Source organism: Glycine soja, chromosome 3 (assembly GCF_004193775.1).
Source record: "Glycine soja cultivar W05 chromosome 3, ASM419377v2, whole genome shotgun sequence".
Classification (NCBI taxonomy): domain Eukaryota; kingdom Viridiplantae; phylum Streptophyta; class Magnoliopsida; order Fabales; family Fabaceae; genus Glycine; species Glycine soja.
Genome location: NC_041004.1, coordinates 280,072 through 298,707, shown reverse-complemented (window position 1 = coordinate 298,707; position 18,636 = coordinate 280,072). Strand labels below are relative to the sequence as shown.

General features: G+C 35.4%; 1 protein-coding gene and 1 pseudogene across 1 annotated transcript; both read right to left on the bottom strand.

Annotated features, from left to right (window-relative positions):
* Positions 1 to 5,871: 5,871 nt before the first annotated feature.
* Positions 5,872 to 8,622, bottom strand: LOC114405685 (annotated as a pseudogene).
* Positions 8,623 to 12,138: 3,516 nt separating this feature from the next.
* On the bottom strand, positions 12,139 to 15,536 carry LOC114405681 (putative receptor protein kinase ZmPK1). Its single transcript, XM_028368136.1, has 2 exons — positions 14,519 to 15,536; positions 12,139 to 14,111 (listed from the first exon to the last, which is right to left on the bottom strand). The coding sequence occupies exons 1-2, from the start codon at positions 15,468 to 15,470 to the stop codon at positions 12,583 to 12,585; spliced, it is 2,481 nt and encodes an 826-aa protein (XP_028223937.1). The 5' UTR covers positions 15,471 to 15,536; the 3' UTR covers positions 12,139 to 12,582.
* Positions 15,537 to 18,636: the final 3,100 nt, after the last annotated feature.

Here is an 18,636-nt window from a genome sequence, read left to right as displayed (position 1 = left end):
TAATGAATAAAATTGATCATTTCATTCCTTCTTCAAATATTCAACGCATTCCTCTTTGCTTTGTTCCTCTGTTTTATTTTTCTTTTCTGCCATAAAACCATCAAAACTTCCATTACACAATGATTTTTTTTATTAGGAATAGAAGAAAGCTTCTCCTTTGTGGGTGGAAAATTGGCAAAGCAAATGGCAACTTTATCGGCAAAAGGAAAAGGAACCATCGTAATCTCAACAAGTTCAGGTATAAAGACAATCTTAGATGTTCTTTATGTACCCGATATTGACCAAAATTTGCTTAGCGTAGGTTAGTTGATAGAAAAAGGATTTAAAGTATCATTTGAAAATCAACATTGTCTTATCTTTGACATTGCTGGTCGAGAGATGCTGAGAGTTCAAATGAGAGGTAAAAGCTTCTCATTTGATCCAATTGAGGAGGAGCAGGTAGCCTATTTCACTCAAGCCAGCCCCACAAAACTTTGGCATAAAAGACTTGGCCATTGTCATATTCAAATAATGCTAAACATGAAGAAGAAACACATGACAAGAGGTCCACCGGTATTTTCCGATCACTTGCCAAATTGCAATGCTTGCCAATTTGGTAAACAAAATAGAATGCCATTTCCCAAATCAACTTGGAGAGCCTCTCAAGAGCTGCAACTAATTCACATTGATGTGGCAGGACCTCAAAGAACACCATCACTACAAGGTAGTTCATACTTTATTTTTTTCATAGATGATTTTACAAGAATGTGCTGGATTTTTTTCTTAAAATTCAAGCATGAAGTGGCTGGAGTATTTATAAAGTTCAAGAAGGCAGTGGAAACTCAAAGTGGCAGCAAGATTCAAGTTCTAAGATCCGATAATGGGAAGGAATATACCTTCGCACAATTTAATTTATTTTGTGAAGAAGCTGGCATTGAACATCAACTCATAGCTCCATACACTCCAGAGCAAAATGGAGTTAGTGAAAGGAGAAATAGATCAGTAATGGAAATGGCTAGATGTATGTTGCATGAGAAGGAATTGCCTAAACAATTTTGGGTAGAAGTAGCTAATACAACTGTATTTCTTCAAAACCGACTTCCAACCAAGGCCTTAGAAGATAAAACTCCTTTTGAGGCTTGGTATGGGTATAAGCCTTCACTGATCTTTCTTAAAGTGTTTGGTTGTGTTTGTTTTGTACATGTTCCACAGGTTAAGCGGGACAAACTTGACAAGAAGGCGATTCCGAGTATTTTTGTGGGCCATAGTTCAGTTTCAAAGGCCTACAAAGTGTATCATCCTCAAACTAGAAAGATGGTTGTCACAAGAAATGTGCATTTCAATGAAGATCATAATTGGGATTAGAAGAATCCACAAAGAACAAATGGATCCTTCAACAATATTGAAGACAATCATCTTGAAGAGCAAACAACAAAGTTGTTGCATAATGAGTTAGAAGATGAACCCTCAATTAGAGGCACAAGGCTGTTGTCTGACATCTATCAAAGATGTAATGTAGCAATATGTGAACCTGCTAGCTATGAAGAAACATTAAAAGACCCAAAATGGAAAATTGCAATGAAGGAGGAGATGTCAATGATTCAGAAAAACAGAACATAGGAGCTAGATGACAAGCCTATAGATAGAAAAATCATTGGAGTTAAATGGGTTTTCAGAACAAAGCTTAATGCAAATTGCTCAGTCAACAAATACAAGGCCAGACTCGTAGTAAAAGGGCATGCATAAATTTTTGGTGTTGATTATTTTGACACTTTTGCTCCTGTGTCCAGATTAGATACAATTAGATTGGTGTTAATGGTTGCTGCTCAAAAAGGCTGGAAAGTATTTCAGTTAGATGTCAAATCAGCTTTTTTAAATGGAGTTTTACAAGAAGAGATATATGTGGAGCAGCCAAAAGGATTTGTGAAGCGAGGTGAAGAAGATAAAGTCTATCTACTAAAAAAGGCCCTTTATGGCTTAAAGCAAGCACCAAGGGCTTAGTACAACAGGATAAATGATCATCTTTTGAGCATCGGCTTTGTAAAAAGCTTATCTGAATCCACTCTTTATGTGAAACGTAAGGAAAACAATTTTCTCATAATTTCCCTTTATGTTGATGATCTTTTAGTGACCGGAGATAATACAAGGCTAGTTGAGGAATTCAAACAAGAAATGATGCAGGCTTTTGAAATGACAGATCTTGGTCTTATGACATACTTTCTTGGAATTGAGATTAAATAAAGTGAGAATGATGTGTTCATCTGCCAAAAAAAATATGCAAAGGAAATATTGAAGAAATTTTAGATGGAGGATTGTAAAACAGTACACCAATGAATCAAAAAGAGAAGTTGAGCAAGGAAGATGGTGCTGATAAAGTTGATGAAGGATATTATAGGAGCTTGATTGGATGTCTAATGTATCTCACTACAACAAGGTCAGACATTCTATTTGTTGTAAGTCTCTTCTCTCGATTTATGCATTGTGCTAGTGAAATGCATTTAAGATCGAGTAGCAAAAAGAATATTGAGGTATATTAAAGGCACTGTTGATTATGGTGTCAAACTTGAGAAGTGTCAAGAATTCAAGTTATACGGATTCTCTGACAGTGATTGGGTTGGATCCATTGATGACATGAAAAGTACTTCAGGATATTGTTTCAGCCTAGGTTCAGGAGTTTTCTTATGGTGCACAAAGAAGCAGGAGATTGTAGCACAATCCACTGCAAAAGCTGAATTCATAGCAGCAACAGCAGGTGTAAATCAAGTTCTGTGGCTAAAAAAGGTTTTATGTGATTTACATATGCAGCAGAATCATACGGCAGAAATTTTCATTAAAAACCAAGCAACAATTGCAATTTCAAAGGATCCAGTGTGTTATGGGAAGACTAAATATTTTAACATCAAGCTCTACTTCTTAAGAGAGATGCAGTAAAATGGAGAAGTGATTTTGGTTTATGGCAAGTCAGAAGATCAATTGGCAAATTTGTTTACAAAGCCAATTCCTGTTAGCAAGTTTGAGCTCTTAAGACAAAAGATTGGAGTTTGCAGATCCTAAAGCAAGGAGGAGTGTTAATTATCTGCTTTTGGACTGCATTACGTGGCTCTTTTATCTTTAGTTTCTGTTTTAGTCAATAAGTGGTTCCTACACTTTAGGAGCAAGTTAGGTTGTTATCCACGGACTGCTAAAATCTTGGTAACGTGATAGTTTTCTGTTTTATTTGAATTATATTATATATGTACTGCTGCTAATGAATAAAATTGATCATTCCATTCCTTCTTCAACTATTCAACGCATTCCTCTCTGCTTTGCTCCTCTGTTTTACTTTTCTTTTCTGCCATAAAACCATCAAAACTTCCATTACACTGATTTTTTTTATTAGGAATAGAAGAAAGCTTCTCCTTTGTGGGTGGAAAATTCACAAAGCAAATGGAAACTTTAGCCTATGTATATTAGAGCCTCTCTCTGCTGAATGTGTGATTTTGATTGGTCTATGAGATAGTTTTTATGTGTTGCAGCAGCAGCATATGCAATTGTTGATGATTCTGTTTCCATTGATAATGACTAAAATTTGAATCACTTTTAAGTGTCAGCTTTCCTTTCAAAATTTCCCTATGCTCTTCTTGAAGCTTGATTACTTCTTTTGTAGTGATTCAGATTTTGTGAATTAACTACATCGTTTACATTTAGGTGGTGCAGTAGTGGCATTTTTTGTCTACAGATTGGTGCTGAAACATAAACAACAAATACCTCAAACATGGAAAATGGTGCAGAAAATCAGTTAAGTCATAAAGAAAGAAAATACCACAGTTTTTCTTTTTTTTTGTATGTTCATATGGCATATATAGATTTTTTAGCTACATGAGTTGCATGTAGGTTTCAACTTGCAACTGACTGAAGGAGGAACGAAGGATCCTATAACAAGCATGTTTATGCAGAATGCCTTTGCTCCCACGGAAATTGGCGAGCATGAGGTGAATTAGTACCTTGCAACTCTGAATGAGATGAGATATTATTATAAGGTTTTTCACAACCAGCTTATGAGTGTTAGACATAATTAGCAGTGGCAGGGAAACATGGCAGAAGAGCATTTCAAAGTCACTAATCTGTTAAGGAGATCGTCAAATTTGATGGCAATAAGAAATGGACTCAATTATTAACTTGCAAATAAATTATACGAGCAGAAGAGCATTTCAAAGTCAACAAATGTGTGTATTTTTTTTTTAAGAGCCAAAACAGATTTTAATACCACAAACTTGTTAAGACCACAAGGTGTGTCTGTAACAAGCCAAAAATTACAACGAGATGCTGTCCTAAAATAACAGCAAACTAAAATCCCAAATTACATGGAATTTTTCATGTATTGCAACAAAAACCCCGTCCTAAAATCAACCAGCAGCTTTTCTTGAAGCAAATAACTGTAAATACTAGCAGCAAACAAAAAAAAAACCCACTTACATGAAAGCATTGAGAAAAATTTGCAACCAATAATAGTCAGCCTTGAAACAATTTACCATATCCTCAATTTTGACAGTGTTTGTTCAAATGTATATGCCTCTCATACAACTCCTGCATCTTGTTATCCTCTGCAATACCACTGATATATCCCCACAGCAACAGTGATTATGCGCTACTGCTGCAATCTCATGCTGATATTAAGCTTGTCCTTGAATCATTAAACCAGCAATATAAGGAATACTTCATCACACCATTGGAAAATAGCATTTGCCAGAACTTGATTTTAACCATTTCCACCATATCTTCAAGAGATTGATCCTTGGCTGAAAGCACAAATAAATTTCTGTTCTTCCAGATTACCCAAATCACAGAAAACCTGACCACGTACCACACACCTGCTTTTTCCGTAAACAAAACAGTAAACCTCTAAATTGTGTGAATAGCCTAATCAACTCTGATTTCCTGAAGCAACAATTGGTGGAGGTAGATACTCAGGATTATATAGTGATATTTATAGCCATAAGTCACTAGTTCCAAATTTGAGCTTAATTTCATGGACTAACCAAAACTATAAAGCTTCACTGATAAATAAAAAAAGCAAAGTCACTCACAGATTTGCTTTAATGCTATAGCATACTTCACACAAACGAGTTTGACTGCATACTGCTTGAGTTCACGTAAAATTCGGTAGTATGAATAATTTTTGGTGTATTGGCAGAATCCGGATTTCCTGCAGTTAGGAAACTCCTGTGTTGAATATAGATCGGACCACTCATATTTTATCTCGATAAATCTAATTTAAAATTATAAAATATCATTACTCATTCAAAGGCTCTAATTAACAAATGCGTGAATGCAGAAAATCCATTTCCATATTGGCTATAGATCTGGACTCTGGTCAGTATGATCCTCCAATAGTCATACAAGAAATTTACTGATTTGGAGTTGGCATTATAAAGCAAAGTTTCTGCTGATTTGAGCTTGAAGTCAATTTTGTAGCAGAGCTAAACAAAGTAGAGGCGCCTCTATACCCCACCAATCCAGATCCGCATTCCATGAGCCAGAAGATGCTTCACACTTCAAGAAAATGTGGTTTGTTGTTGCCTACTGTTTGGGACATCTATTTAACAAAACCTGATCATCCTGTATAACATGTCTGGGCAACAAATTCTGCAGAGAAGGGATTCTGTATAAAATGTGTGTGTATATATTACTTATAAATTGTAATTTTATTTATTTATTTATTATTATTATAATTATTATTTTATACCTACTACTCACCTAACTGTAAAGTACATCTGTTATAAAAGAGTCTTTATTTTAAAGAATAAAGATATCTTTAGTTATACTTCCTTTTATAACATGTGGCTTTAATTTTTTTTGAAGTTTTTTATGTTATACACACGCACATCTAGTTCCTATTACTTGCATTCTATGGAAAATAAAAAACATTCAAACTAGTTTTACGTACTAATTTAACAAGAGAACTAGGTAACAAATAAATGAAAATAAAAGTAAAATCACTTCCTAACTGAACTTAAAATATTAATTGTATTATTAATATGAACTCGAAAGGAGGATGATAAACAACGGTAGTGATTTTGCTGTCATGGGAGAGATGGCTTTTCTTTGTTCCAACCATCAAGAAGTGTGTGCATATCTTTGCAGCTTCTCGGCAACTTGACTCATGCTTGGTCTCGCGTTTTTGTCTTCCTCTACGCATTCCAAAGCCACCGTTGCCAATATCTCCATTTCATTTCTCTCATAGTTTGACCCCAAAGCAGGGTCAACGATTTGATCCACCCAGCATGATCCCACTTCTGATCCTTTCTTCCTTTTCTCCCTCACCCATGTTACCAACCTCTCGTGATGATACGACTCTGCTTCTAATTCTGTGATTTGGGTACCTGCTGTTGCGCTCCTTCCAGTTATCATCTCCAAGACAACAATTCCATAGCTGTAAACATCCACCTTGGAAGTGATTGGCAAGTTGAAAACCCATTCTGGTGCCATGTAGCCTCTTGTTCCTCTTATCCTCGAGAAACTTGAATTGTCGAGGTTGCTGTTCCGGTTAAGTAGCTTAGACAAGCCAAAATCTGCTACCTTGGGTTTATAATCAGAGTCGAGAAGTATATTTTGTGGCTTAATATCACAATGCAGAATCCACTCCAAGCATTCTTCATGCAAGTAGGCCAGACCCTTTGCTGTTCCAACAGCAATGTTATATGTTTTACTCCAATCAAGTGCATTTGAACTTGATGAGAGGTTTTGAGCTAAAGAACCATTTTCCATGTACTCATAAACCAACAATCTATACTTTCCCTCTGCACAATACCCCAACATGTCGATTAGGTTCATGTGGTTAAGCCTTCCAATGATGCTTACTTCAGCCAGGAACTCACTTTCTCCTTGGTTTGCTACTTGATGCAGTCTCTTTATTGCCACAACTCGACTATCAGACAAGACACCCTTATACACAGTACCTCCACCACCCCTTCCAATGGCTTCACTGAAACCTTTGGTTGCCTTTTTCAGTTCAGAGTAACTGAATTTCCTAAATACCGTTGCAGCTGCAAGAACATAGCCGGGTTTGTCAACACCCGAGTGTAATTTCCTATTTTTGTTCCTAAACAAGAAACACCACACCAGAAAGATGCACGCAACCTCAATTCCTCCCAAGGCAGTCACAAAACAAAGCAAGAGCTTCACTGATTCATTTTCCTCTTCTTCCACATATGGTCTATCCAGTAGTTTCAGTCCTCCATTACTTCCCCCACAAACAAAGCCGTTGTTATAATTGATGGGGTTCTCACTGTCACTGAGCGACAGAGGACTATTTCTTGGCAGTCTTAAGAAAATTGATCCTGTGAAACCTGGTGTATGATACCCATTTAGCAACTGCGTCTTCGGGAAACAGATAAACACACCATCTGGCTGCCAAAATCTGTGCTGAAACCCTTTGCATTGGGACAATCCCAAGCACAGATTCTCACATTCTTCATAAGTTCGATTCCCAAAGATGCCGTAGTCGTATCCATAAAAATCGACTCCGGGTAAGTGCAGGAAGCGAGACTCCTTCTCAGTGTTGTTGTTGTATCTTAGTTGGAAATTTAGAATGCAACCTTGAGACCAGTCTTGGCTATCAACCCAGCTATACCCTTTAATACAATAACACTTTCTACCACTTTTAGGATCATAGCTACAAATACTATTGGGTCCACAAATCCCATGAATAAAACATGGTTGAGAATTGAATTGCCCTGACATTGACCATTTTTCTTCTACGTCTTTCTTGCTATACACACGAACATTACCATCGTGATCGAGGGTCAATCTCCGTTGGAGCACAGTCCCGTAATCACTTGTTCTGAAAGTGAAATTATCGGAAGAAACCATGTAGCCTAAATGATCAAGTACAGCAACCCTGGTATCGTTGTAAGATAATCTACCATTACCACTTCCGAAATCATTGCTCTGAAGCCAAGGATCGGGCCAGTAAAGGCTTGAAACTCGAGGGCCTTGGTACATGAGGCGTAGAACATTCTCGGAGTCGAAGAAGAGCTTGTAGAAACCAGAGGAATAGTTGGTCTGGCTTCTGGACGAAACAAGGTTGGTGTTCTTGCTGAGTGTTTGACCAGGAAGAAGCGTGTCCGTTGGGAAATCGAAGCTTTGTCACAGAACAACAGCAATGGAGTTGTCTAGGAGAACGAGGTTGCCGGTGTCGTAGAAATGTAACTGGACTTGTTTCGATGAGGTGATGGTGTTGGTGGACCACACTATTGACTGGCCAGCGTCGGTTAATACGAGGTTACCGGTTTTGAGAAGGGAAAGCATGGAGCGCTTTCCGTTTACCGGTCGGTCCCGGTTGGCCATCCACACAAGGGTGTGAGGTGGTGTTGAGTACCATATGGCGAAGCAGTATGCATTATCCCCTATGGGATAAAACCCTGCAGTGAATGTAGCTTTGGGTGATGACACTATTACTTTTTCTTTGAAGTTCTCCACAGAGAGGGAGAATGAATATGAATTCTCAAAATTATGGAAAATTAGAGGAAGGAGAAGATGTAGTATTAAGAATATCGAAGAAGCCATTCCTAATGCTATTATGCCCTATGGCTAGCTGCTTGTGTAACTTGTTGCTCAACGCCATGGTCCTATTTAAGATGAATAAAAAATAAAATTTTAAAGAAAGGGTGATTCATAAGGCATAGTATAGTTTTGAGCATGCAATTATAGAGCTTGAATCACTCTTTCTTTCAAATTTTATTTTTTATTCATCTTAAATATGACCATGACGCCACTGGAGATATTTTGCTGTACAATATTGATTTGTTGCTATTATGGTCATCCTTCTCAGCACCTAATAAGTCATTCTTCCCATTAAGAGGTTCAAATGTTGGTTAGCCTAGCCAGTAGATTCATAAGGCGTAGTATATTTTTGGGCATGTATAACATAACATGCATGCATGTGTATACAGGACCACCTTTTCACTCAATGAGATGATGTATAGATTATGAGAGGGTTTTTAACAACCAGCTTATATGAGTGTTGGTTGGGAGATAAATTAATTAGCAGTGGCTGGGAAAATTGGGCATTTCAAAGTCAACTATTTGATTAAAGAAAAGAGATATGATCGTCAATTTTGATGGCAATAAAGAATGGGCTCGATTAATTATTATATTGACTTATCTGGTGGACATTTTGGACTTTTGGTTTGGTTGACAGAGTATATATATGGAGAGGAACATGTCGAGTTTTCGAACAACAATAATTGTTGCTGATTTGGTATCGTATTTTAACACGTATGTATATTATTTATTTTTTTTACATTGGTTATATATATAATCCTTATAAAAAATGTTACATAACCAAGGTAAAAAATCATTATTATGGGTTTAGGGTTTAGTGATTTTTCCAACCTATATATTCGGAAAAAAAAAATAACACATTTTAATTTTTTGCAAACTAAAAATAAACTAAAATTTTTATAAAAACTAATTTTAAACATTTGCATATTTTTATAAAAACTAATTTTATAAGAATCTCCTTCCTCATCACAAACAAATTGGACTTTACTTTAAAATTCCACATAGATTCTGAAATTACAATAAACACGAGCTTTTGGGGGCAGTAACCAATGATTGAGGAAAAGAAAAAGAAATGATGTTATTGTAGTCCTTTGAATTTGATAGCAACTGGAAGTGACAAATCAACCCAAAGAAATGCTAATATTACACCTGAAAAATAGGTACATAGAATAGTCACGGAGTAGAATTTGCAAACAATCCATTCCATGGTCACAGGTAAAATTAAGAACACACATCTTGAAGTGTGCAATCTGAAAACACAGCCAACAGTCAATCACTGAAGTTAGGAATAATTAGCAAAAATCACTTTCACTGCATATTATGAATCTGAGATAAAAATAACCACTTTATGCTAGTGGAAAATAATTGCATGCTCTTGTGTCGGTTGCATATTCAATCTCTTCAGTTTTCTCCAGCAGAATGCTCAATAGCACTGCACCGTATCAGCTTTTTACTTTAACCCAATGGGGCTTCAGTTATTTTACGAAAAGAAAAATAAAAGGACGGAGCATAATTAACAAAAGAGAAGGAAATTGAAGAGCATGAGTCAAGAAAAAAATAATGTGTACTCCAAAAAATGAGAGAGTAAAAACTTGCCTAAACCTCCTCATATGTAAAATGTATTTTAAGATTATAAGATTGATTTAATGGTCAAACAAAAAAAAATTCATGACTTTGAATTCTCTCATTAACAAAAATTATCAAAATAATAAGCAGTCTAATTTTTTAATATGCAACAATTATAGTTGTTCGAAAACTCAACATTTCGTTGCTATCTACCCTCTGTCGCTATAAAACTAACTTTTAAGGACGTTGCTAATTCTATCTTTTAAGGGAAGAAACACTGAATCTTCTTTTGCAAAGGTAATTTAGACCATAAGGACACAAGTACGTACTTTTAACTCAAACTAAACGACTACTCCTTCTAGACTCGATGCAGTAAACGTCTCAGTGCTGTGCTAATTGCTAAATTATATATTACAAAATTTGCTAAGCTGTAAAGTGTTTGGTCATGGCCATACTCACATTTATTTCAATAAAAATTGATGTTTCATATATACAATGTAACCACAAATCATGATTTAATGAAAAAAAAGGTGTGGGAAATTTAATGAGCTCTTCCATACGACTAAGTGTCAACTCCTTTGTATCTTGTATAAAATAATCAATCCCATGAAAACGAAACATCCACTGCAAAAAAAAAAAAGAATGTGTTTTTAGTGGGTCTAATGTGTGGCTGTCATCGTAAACTGCCAGAAAATGTTGTTTTAGGGCTCATTCTTTATTTTTGTTTTTGCCAGACAAGTTCTGCAATTATGCTTCAAGGCACAATAAATAAGATCCACTTGGTGTTCTTCAGATGTAATATGACTTTGTTGGTACATTAGTAATTTTTATTTTGTATTTTTTGTTTATATGTGAGTATATTTGTAATTTTTGGATATATATTTGATTTCTATGACTAAATGACCTTTTACTCCATACCACATTAAATATATGAGGCAATGACGTTTGGTTTATATATACGTTATATGATACAATATTTGATTTTATATGAATAGGATAACATTTGTCATTTGCTTCAATTTTATAAATTTTTTCAATTTTTATATAATATTAAATGGATTAAAACTAAACTATTATCCAAAATTTAGGTATAGGTTAGTGATACATAACTCACTCATATTGTCATATGTTAGAAAATTTATTCCCACACTTGCTAAATAGGAATGAGAATAATTATAGACCTAATAGGAATAATTAAAACTGAAAAAATTTAATATGATTTTTTTTATTAAAAAATACCATTTTTGGTGAAAATAAAAATGCAATATTCTCTTTGTAGCGGTTCTAAAACCGCCAAAAAATGTTAAAATTCAAAATATAAATGCAAAAATGAACTTTGAGATTGTTTTTAACTGTTAGCCACATTATAAACTGAGCAAGATTGGAACTAAAAATGTAACAAAAGACCTTAGAAAGACCCACCTTGGAAATTCATTGGGTGAGTTTAGGGCTGGAAATTCACCACTTCGTTCGATCTGTTAGATCAATCTAATGTCTCATATTTGGATTTGTGGCAGTTCTTTTTACTTTTGTGTTGCTCATGTTGCTGCAAATCGTTCGGGTAGAGAAAAAAGAAGAGTTTCATGGTACAATGGTGATGACAATGGGATTCAAGGTAGTGCGATGGTTGCAGACGTGGAGGTTGTTGGAGATGACAGCGGAGGACGCGATTGCGACTTCTAGTCTTTTTGTTTTTCAATATATATCTGGGCACTTTTCCTCACAACTATACCACTGAGCAGAAGGACAATGAGCTATATTTGAATGATATTTGATTCACAAGCATACCACCGTGAATATGGAGGTGTCAAGTTCCATGATGCCTCCGTTTGAGGTTACTACCTTAACCATCTTACCATCCAAAACACCAAACTTGGGGTGATTTGAGCACATAGTTTCCTATTTCACTCCCCCAATATATGTGAAAACTTACATATGTGACCCACTTTACTCCAACATGCATATAAATGAAAAATAAATTCATAAAATACAGAATCAAATTAAATCAATTCTATTCAATAAAATCGTAAGTAAATACATGTGAGTAAAAGGTTCACATTCACACTAATCACCAAATTAAAAACTTATTAATTAAGGGTATGAAAACATCTCCAGCTGAAAATAAGGCCGTCCAAAACCCCAAAAAATGAACTAACAAAAATGATAAAAACTTTATGTCCAAAACTTCATGCAATTAATACATAAACTCATGTCTCAATGTCATATTCTATTAGAGCATTGTATTTCAACGTCATCTAGTATGAGGATTTCCATAGTCATCCATCTAATCATCTGCTCCCATTAACACAGTTTAAAATTATAACAGAATCCAAACACAAACAATACATAAGAAGTGAGTGATCCAGACTTACAAATAAATGTTCATATGAAAAAAATCACCCTACCTAATCCAACAAGAAAGGGGTCACATAAGGCTTTGCAAGTTCCGAAATAACTCAATGAATATAGGTTTGTAAGTTTCATAAAACCTTGCTATTCTTTGTTCAAACCATCAACAATTGTGTGCATACTATGATTTTGCAGCTTCTCGACAACTTGACTCATGTTGGGTCTGACGTTTTTCTCTTCCTCTACACATTCCAAAGCCACCCTTGCCAATATTTCCATTTCATTCTTGGCATAGTTGGATCCCAAAGCAGGGTCAATGATTTGATCCACCCAAGAAGATCCCGCTTCTGATCCTTTCATCTTTTTCTCCCTCACCCATGTCACTAACCTCTCGCGATGATCTGACTCTGCTTCTAATTCGGTGATTCGAACACCTGTTGTTGGGCTCCTTCCAGTTATCATCTCCAAGACAACAATTCCATAGCTATAAACATCCACCTTGGAAGTGATTGACAAGTTGTAAACCCATTCCGGTGCCATGTAGCCTCTTGTTCCTCTTATCCTTGAGAAGCTTGAATTGTTGACGTTGTTCCGGTTAAGAAGCTTAGACAAGCCAAAATCTGCTACCTTGGGTTGGTATTCAGAGTCAAGAAGTATATTTTGTGGCTTAATATCACAATGCAAAATCCACTCCAAGCATTCTTCATGTAAGTAGGCCAGACCCCTTGCTGTTCCCAGAGCAATGTTATACCTTTTACTCCATTCAAGTACATTTGAATTTGATGAAAGGTTCTGAGCTAAAGAACCATTCTCCATGTACTCATAAACCAACAATCTATGCTTTCCCTCTGCACAATACCCCAACATGCCAATTAAGTTCATGTGGTTAAGCCTTCCAATGATGCTTACTTCAGCCAAGAACTCACTCTCTCCTTGGTTTGCTACTTCATGCAATCGCTTTATGGCCACAACTTGATCATCAGATAACACACCCTTGTACACAATACCTCCAGCACCCCTTCCAATCTCTTCACTGAAGCCTTTGGTGGCTTGTTTCAGTTCAGAGTAACTGAATTTCTGAAACCCTGCTGCTGCTGCAAGAACATACCCTTGTCTGTCAGCACTTGAGGGTAAAGTCCTATTATTCCTAAACAGTAAACACCACACCAGAAAGATGCACATAACCTCAATTCCTCCCAAGGCACCTGCAAACCATAACATGAACTTCAAGGATCCATTTTCTTCCCCTTGAACGTACGATCTCTCCAGCATCTTTACGTTTCCAACATCTCCCCCACAAACCAAGCCACTTCTATTATTTTGGACGGGGTTCTCATACTCATCATGGGACGACAAAGGCAGTCGCAGGAAGAATGATCCCATGAAACCTGGTTGACTATTCCCATTTAGCAAATGTGTCTTTGGGTAGCATTGAAAGAAAGCATTTGCCTCCGAAAAGCTGTGCTGAAACCCCTTGCATTCGCACAATTGCGAACACAGATTCTCACATTGCTGATAAGTGTAATTTCCAAAGTAGCCATAGTCGTATCCATAGAAATCAATGTCAGGTATTCGCAGGAAGCGAGATTCGTACTTGGTGTTGCTGTTGCATAAATGTTGGAAATTTGGTGTGCAACCTTGAGACCAATCTTGACTATCAACCCAAGTATGACCTGGTTAGATAAATTTCTTAATAACACTCTCAAGAGAAAAAATAATGTTTATAGGAAAAGAAATCAAGAAAGTAAAAGCCATCAATTTGTTTCCAAATAAGTTAAAATTGAATTAGGCTATCTTTAGATTTCTGTTTGAGGTGTTCCAAATTCAGTTTAGAAACTAAACTTGTGACATATTTGGTTATCAAAAAATAAACATTAGTAGTACACTTATATTTTGCCTGAAACAAGACTCTATACAATATAAGACTAAAGTTTCTTATGCAAAATGAAAACCACACAAAATATAGGGACTAATATATAGAGACAAAAAAGTAATTAAATCAAGAAACTTGTATAAAAAAAATAAAATGTTTAACTTTGAGAAAGCTTTTATTGAACCTATTTTGTTCTAATATATATACCTGGAAGACACGAACACTTTCTACCACTTGATGGCTCGTAACTGCAATAACTATTAGGTCCACAAATCCCATGAACGTAACAGGGATGTAAGTGAAATTCCCCTGACATTGTCCACTTGTCGTGTCCATCGTTGAAGCTAAACACCCTCACACTACCGTCGTGATCGAGGGTCAATCTCCGTTGGAGCAGCGTCCCGTAATCACTTGTTCTGAAAGTGAAGTTATCGGAAGAAACAAAGTAGCCGAAATCATCAAGTACAGCAACCCTGCTATCGTTGTAAGTGGATCTACCATTACCCGTGCCACCATTACCGAAATTATTGTTCTGAAGCCAAGGATCTGGCCAGTAAACGCTTGAAACTCGAGGACCTTGGTACATGAGACGAAGAACGTTCTCGAAGTCAAAGAAGAGCTTGTAGAAACCGGAGGAATAGTTGGTCTCGCTTCTCGAGGAAACAAGGTTGGTGTTCTTGGTGAGAATTTGAGCAGGAAGAAGCGTGTTCGTTGGGAAATCGAAGCTTTGCCACAGAACAACAATGTTGGAGGAACGGTTTTGTTGGTTGTCGAGGAGGACGAGGTTGCCGGTGTCATACAAATGTAACTGGACTTGTTTCGATGAGGTGATGGTGTTGGTGGACCACACTATTGACTGGCCAGCGTCGGTTAATGCAAGGTTGCCGGTTTTGAGAAGGGAAAGGGTGGAGAGCTTTCCGTTTACCGGTTGGTCCCGGTTGGCCATCCAAACAAGGGTGTGAGGTTGTTGGGTGTACCATATTGCGAAGCAGTATGCGTTTTCTCCAACAGGGTAAAACCCTGCGGTGAATGTAGCTTTGGGAGATGATACTATAACGTCTTCTTTGAGGTTCTCCACGGAGAGGGAGAACGAATATTGTGTTGAGTGCTGAAAATTGTGGAGAATTACAAGAGCCAGAAGGAGTGTTGACGAGGCCATTTTGGCATGCCACTATGCTATGCTAAGCATGAATAATAATTAACAAATTGGTGTGGATCAATATAACTCTAAGAGCACTTGTCTTTCTTTTATAGAACAAGAAAATTCAAAGGAATTAATATATGATTCACAATACAAATATAACAATTAAAAACTATACTTTTCGTTGGAATATATATAATTATTTTTATTTTTGAGTCTTTGACAAGTTCAATCTTTGTCATCTTAAAATATCACATTTTCTCATAATGTTAAAAACAGGAAAGTATAGGGAAAATGCAAACAAGACCAAAAAGGTTGACATTGAGCATCAACGTAGACATGTGTACCACCGCATTAATTTACTCATCTATTTGGTCTTGTTTGAACTTTCGATGTGCTTTCCTATTTCCAATATTCTGAAAGTGTTATATATTAAGAGCTCCAAGATTAAAATTTTCAAAAAAACTCAAAAATAAAAAATAAAAACCATTGAATGAAAAATAAAGTTATTAAACTTTCTATTCTACGTCATATATACTTTTTTAATTTTATTCTCCTTAAAAAGAAATAAAATGTCTCTTTTAGTTATGTATACCAATGCTTTAAAAAATTAATATTCAAATTAGATATTTTGACCCCGAGTGCAAGGAGGAAACTGATTTTGGAAAGGGTGCTGGAGATATTGTGTATAAGGGTGTGTTGTCTGATAATCGAGTAGCGACTTTCTGGCTGAAGTAAGCATAATTGGAAGGCTTAACCTCATGAACTTAATTGGCATGTTGGGGTATTGTGCAGACGGAAAGCATAGGTTGTTGATGCTTTGAACTTTGAACAAAGAATAGCTGTCACTTCCCTTGTGGTTCTGGTATTTTTTTACCCAATTATTCCTTTTAATTTTTTTTATTCACCCCACTATTCCTCTTTATTAACATAAGTATATTGGGTGTTGCTAGGTGCACCCATTATTATTGTTGATGTACCCAGCACTTAACGTGAAAAGACAAAAATATCCAGGTATATTTTTTAAAATGTTTTTGTGCACCCAACTCATTCAGGTTGATCCACATATGCAATGAGTTGATCTACATAGATTTTAATTGATTCGCAGTTGATATAGATGATCCACAAGCTTCTTATGGATCAAGTTGATCTGCAAGTGACTTATGGATCAACTTGATCCATAAGAAGCTTGCGGATCAACTTGATCCGTAAAGGGAGAAAGAAGACAACATTAATTTGACCATTTTTAAAGAATACTGGGTGCACCAGCAATAATGTTGGCTGCACCTAGCAACACTCAAGTGTATTCCACTTCTATTCTCAATGTGAATTTGGACCTCCCAATCTCGAATTTACATCTTTTTTTTTTTACTTTTTGTGGATCCTATTTATAATATGGACTAAACGGGTTTTTTTTGTAAATTTTTTAATTAATTAGTAATACATTTAATTATTAAATTTCAATAATATAATTTTAATATATAATGTAACTAATTAATTAATTGTAAGAATAATTATTTATGGGTGACTTTTGCATTTTTTTAATATTCATGATGTTTTATAGTTCAAAAAATAGTTGAGTTTGATGGTTTTTATGTAAATAAATCTAATAGTATAAATTTCACATCTTGACTTAGTTTCAAAAGGTTTCAAAAAGGTGTTTGAAAATGTAAAAAAAAAAAAATATTTGTTTGCACTTAGATTATCTTTTTTAAAAATATTTTTCAATATGAATATGGGACTATTTCATATGAACAATGCATCATGCGCATTGTTTTGCTTATGAAAATGAGGTTATTTGATACAAACAATTTTTTACTCCCATTATTTTAATGTTGATAAATTCAACATTATCAATTTTATTATTCTACAATAAAAAGAAGATTACACACTAAAATGCAAAAACATTACCTTGACAACATTGTGCAATGTAATATTCAAATAACAATTGAAGTGAGGAGGAAATGACAAAACACAACTGCCTATAGAATATACAATTCAATTCAATAAAAAAAAATTTATAAGACACAGAAAATAAGAAATTAACATCAAGAGTGAGAAACTTACCTCTCACAGAACTAGGACAGACCCAACAATTATATATTAGCCAAAAATTTTATCTTGAATAATTGTCCGCCGCAAATTGGTATCAATAGTTCTCTTAGGGTCCTGAAATTAAAACTTTCATGAATGAGTATCCCAAAATAGCAATGTAATCGTTAGAAACCGAATTAAACTTGATTACCTTGAGTGTAACTCTCATGTCGTCAAAACCATTGAGGTACAAGTTTTGGCAATGACGATTGTTAAAGGCACATGATCAAAAGTATTACTTCCACAAGCATAATGAAAGAAAATGAGCAAGTGACTGAATGACTAGAGAAGATCCCAAAAGAAAGGGACTACTGTTTGGAACAACGAGGATTCATGGGGTCACATGACAATAAATAATGATGAGGCCTCAGTGCTAAAAAAAACAAGGAGTCTCTCAATCTTTGCGTGGGTCAATAGGACTTATGCAAGATGCAATGAATACTTTGTTAAAAGAGGCAGGAAAGTCATAGCAATGATGACATCAAGTAAAGAATTGACAAACAATGTTGATAACATCATTGAGGTCAAAGAAAAAAAGGTTAAATTCATGTGTGTAATTGAGTTTGATAAACAAAGTATTATTTTCTTAGTAGAAGAATCGATAAATCCAAGACAACGATGTCTCCCAGAAAAATTAATTTTAAACATTTCTAAATGGTAATATGATTATGATAAATTACAAAAACTACACATTTCATGTTCACATGCAATTATAACACGTAAGTATGTTCAGGTTGATTACAAATAGTTAATCAATGAGAATACTTATGTTAAGAATCTAAAAAAATAAAAAGTGATAATTGGGTAAAAAAAATCGTTTCTGTTCCTTTTATACGAAACATTTTTGTGTGACAGACTTGGCTTCTTTGTCAGCGGGTTTACATAAGAAGGAATGTTTTGATTCTTTTCCTTTTCCCGCTCAATAGTTTAGAAGCTTCTTCTTTATTTTCTTATTCTTCTTCACACTACAATCTTCCTTCTGAATCTTGGTCTTTCATCAAAAATGACGAACAAAGTGAGGGAAAGGGAAAAGAGCTTGCCGGAAAAGGTTTTGTATTCATGCCTCTCTGCCGTTTTTTTCATTTCCTAT

Coding starts and splice junctions, on each gene's coding strand:
- LOC114405681 (XM_028368136.1), bottom strand. CDS start 15,470: ATGGCCTCGTCAACACTCCTTCTGGCTCTTGTAATTCTCCACAATTTT. Junction 14,112..14,518: donor AAAGTGTTCGTGTCTTCCAG/GTATATATATTA, acceptor TTATCTAACCAG/GTCATACTTGGGTTGATAGT.